Below are 3,598 nucleotides of genomic sequence, written 5' to 3'. Positions count from 1 at the left end.
GGTGCCATCATGATTTGATTGTAACATGAAAATCCATCCATAAATGAGAAGATTTTAAACTTAGCAGGGCTATCCACCAACATGTCAATGTGGGGTAGAGGGAAATCATCTTTTGGACTTGCTCTGTTTAAATCTCTGTAATCAACACACATTCTGATTTTTCCATCCTTCTTAGGAACAGGCACTATGTTGGCCAACCATTAAGGATATTCTGATGTGAGGAGGAAACCATCATTGATTTGCTTTTGTTCCTATTCTTTGATCTTGTCTTCCATATCTGGGTGAGTTCTTCTCAACTTTTGCTTAACAGGCGGACATTCTGGCTTTAACGGTAATCTGTGCTCTACAATAGTGGTATCCAATCCAAGCATATCTTGATAGCTCCAAGCAAAGACATCCACATATTCTCTCAACAAATCAACCATTTTCTCTTTGACGCTTGTTTCTAACAATGCCCCAATTCACATTTCTCTTTTCTCTTCTTCAGTACCTAAATTGATTACTTCCAAAGGCTCTTTGTGCGGCTCAATGATCTTTTCCTCGTGCTCAAGTAGATGGGTGATCTCTTCAAGGATCTCTTCACTACTCTCTTCTCCAGCTTCGTACACAGGGTATTCAAAGTTGGGAGAGGGCCTAGGATCATTGTTTTCAGCGGGTTTATCAAGAGATAATCTGCACATGATTTATGTTTTGCATTTTAGGAACAAATAAAATAAAAGGTGTATGTGCAAATTTGAAAATCAATTTTGATTGATTTTATGGGTTTTTTAGATGTTACCATTTTCAGAAAAGATAAACGATAAACAAAAGGGAAGCAAAAATTGCTTTTTTTATTAATGATTTGAAACAAAGCCCTACATAAGCTCACTTTTGTCTTGGGCAGAACAAAAGGAATTATTTTAAACAGCCTGACACATTACTCTTTCGCCTTGGGCAGAGCGAAAGGTTTTTAAAAGACAGAAAATTACTTACACTCATGAACAATAGAAGAGATGCTGACGGAAGTCCAGTTGGAGTTGTCCTCTCTATGCGTCACGAAGCTTGAACATTCTGGAACATCTTCAATGATAGCAGCTATGTCTTGTTTATTTGGGTTGATGTAGCCAGCACTCTGAAAAGTCTCATGCAGAGTCTTGCTGCAGCTTCCATACTCAGATTCTTTTCCTTTTAACTTCTGGGAGGTGAATCCTAGACCACTTTTGTTTTTGTTGGTGGGAAGTTCAACAACTTACCCCCAGCCTTCATAAGATCGTTGGGCAACCACTTGTTGGGCATCTTTCCAGGATGAAATAGACGCACCAGCTTTCTTTCCATACTCAGGATTAACAGTTTCCAAAGCTTGGAATTGAGCTTCAAATTCTTCAATATTGGGGATAGAAGACAAATGACTCACGAATATAGTTTGTTCTCCATAAAAAGTAATCAACTTGTCTCTCACAGCAAACTTCATCATCTGGTGGAAAATGGATGTAACAGCTCCAGCACTATGGATCCAGGGTCTTCCCAATAAACAGCTGTAAGCGGGGTAGATGTCCATTATTTGAAAAGTGATATCAAAATCATAAGGTCCGATGTGGATAGGAAGATCAATCTCTCCAATCACAGTGCACTTTGAACCATCAAAAGCTTTCACAACAAACCCATTCAGCCTTATAGTCGCCCCTTGATAGGACAATCTTTCTAAGGTGCTTCTGGGCACGACATTCAAGGATGAACCATTATCAACTAGCACATTTGTCAGGGTATCTTCTCCATATTCAATGGAGATGTGTAGGGCATGATTATGCTCCATTTCTTCTTTACTAAAGCTCAATACATTGTTGACGGTGATGTTGGAAAGAACATTATCAAACTGCTCAAGGGTTGCATCTTGTTCAATGTAGGCTTGCTTCAGAACTTTTATTAGTGCATTCAGGTGAGCTTTTGAGTGTACCAATAAGGCCAACAGGGATATCTTTGATTGTGTCTGAAGGAGTTGGTCAACCACCTTGTAGTCACTCTTCTTGATTAGGTTCAGAAATTCTTCCGCATCATCATCTTTAGTTTCAAAGACGGGTTTAGGGATAAAAGGATCTTCTCTAGGCACATCCTTCTGAGGAGGAACTTGTACAGCCAAATTACTTCTGGTCTTAGGAGGAATTGGTGCAAACAAACGACCGCTTCGAGTCATACGGCTTACATCAGCAATGTTCACAACAGTCGACTCAGGTCCAGAACTAACTTCTTCTCCCCCTGTTATGATGGTAGCACCATATCTCCAAGGAACAATAGTACTTGAGTTGTAAGGAAATGGCTTTGGCATTTGAATTGTGAGAGGAATAACAACCATGTTTTGACTATCATAAGATATCTCCACAACTTCGGGGACCGGAAACTCAGCAGTCACCATATTAATGTCATCATCTCTTTCATAAGTAATGTGGAGAGTCCTCTCATCCAACATCTTCTGAATTTCTTTTCTGACTTGACGACAGCCTCGAGGATTTACAAAACAAATTCTACAGGCATTATGATCATGTTGAAAGAAAGCCAACCGGCATAGCCTTATGTGCATTAGGACCAATGGTTCTCTGATGAAACGAATGTCCCATACTTGGTACCTCCCAGGGCATCCATGCACCATGTTAACAGAATGAGTTTCCTCATTTCTTTTCTTTCTTGATATAGTAATGATTCCTCTATCCAACAGCTTCTGAAGATCATTGATCACAATTTCACATCATTGAATGGAGTTTGAGCAAACTGAACAAGCATTGTAATCGTGAGGAGGAAAATAGTTAAGTCCACAAAATACAATGTGCATCTGTACCATAGATCGAGTTGATTCATGAACATCATGTAGGTATTCATAACCGGATTGAGTCTGGGTTGCAAGAACCTGAGCAGTCTCTATCTCAGAGATCACAATAGTCTAAACTTGGGTTAGTGGCTGATTCTGAGCAGCCACCAAGTATTGAACCATAGAAGTTAATCTTTCAATACCGGAGCGTAAGACAACGACTTCTTCTTGCCACTCTTGATCGTCAATAATACCGTCTTCCATTCTTTGATGATTGGCACGAGTATTATACCAGTGCGCCAGCTTGACTTTGAGGAGAGAGGGGAATGAATAAGACTCAGACTCAGATGTGTATGTGAATGTGAATATCGTATGATGCATGCAATGCAAAATACTCTTTTTGTTTAATTTTCAAAATATATCACAATATCTTTCAAGGATTTATTTAAGAGTTTTGTAAATGTAAACATCATATAGTAACATGAAAAAGAAATTTCATTCATTAATAATAAAGGGACAAGGCATCCTTGGTACATATAAGGGTCATCGAGGGTCATCGAGGTACCATTTTCTTTTGATAGCATACAAAGGGACAAGGGACAACCAAGTTAGAAACTACTTTCAAAAGTTACAAGGAAGAAACAAACAAAGAAAGCTAGTAAAATCCAAGAGTGATCATCAAAGCTTAGTGAGAAGTATCCATATCATCTTGAGTCTTCTTCTTCTTCAGCTTGACCTTTTCCAACTTATCAATAATACTCTTCCATGCAGCTTCTTTTGGAGGGAGAGCTTCTTCTTTTTGTTTGCTTTTTTTCTCTC

General features: G+C 38.9%; 1 protein-coding gene across 1 annotated transcript; it reads right to left on the bottom strand.

The window, feature by feature from the left end:
- Nucleotides 1-461: 461 nt before the first annotated feature.
- Nucleotides 462-3,043, bottom strand: LOC131624731 (uncharacterized). The gene is made up of 5 exons (XM_058895650.1): nucleotides 2,983-3,043; nucleotides 2,810-2,889; nucleotides 2,601-2,692; nucleotides 1,233-2,498; nucleotides 462-672 (listed from the first exon to the last, which is right to left on the bottom strand). The coding sequence occupies exons 1-5, from the start codon at nucleotides 3,041-3,043 to the stop codon at nucleotides 462-464; spliced, it is 1,710 nt and encodes a 569-aa protein (XP_058751633.1).
- Between the last annotated feature and the right edge of the window lie 555 nt (nucleotides 3,044-3,598).

Source organism: Vicia villosa, unplaced genomic scaffold, assembly GCF_029867415.1.
Source record: "Vicia villosa cultivar HV-30 ecotype Madison, WI unplaced genomic scaffold, Vvil1.0 ctg.000159F_1_1_3, whole genome shotgun sequence".
Classification (NCBI taxonomy): Eukaryota; Viridiplantae; Streptophyta; class Magnoliopsida; order Fabales; family Fabaceae; genus Vicia; species Vicia villosa.
Note: the sequence above shows the minus strand (reverse complement) of the source record. Positions and strands in the feature narration are given on the sequence as shown.

Excerpts from the sequence above, each read along its gene's own strand:
- LOC131624731 (XM_058895650.1), bottom strand. The coding sequence starts at position 3,043 with ATGGAAGACGGTATTATTGACGATCAAGAGTGGCAAGAAGAAGTCGTT. Across the intron at positions 2,890-2,982 it reads AGTCGTTGTCTTACGCTCCG|AGACTGCTCAGGTTCTTGCA; the intron begins GTATTGAAAGAT and ends TCTCTGAGATAG. Across the intron at positions 673-1,232 it reads CGATCTTATGAAGGCTGGGG|ATTATCTCTTGATAAACCCG; the intron begins GTAAGTTGTTGA and ends AATCATGTGCAG.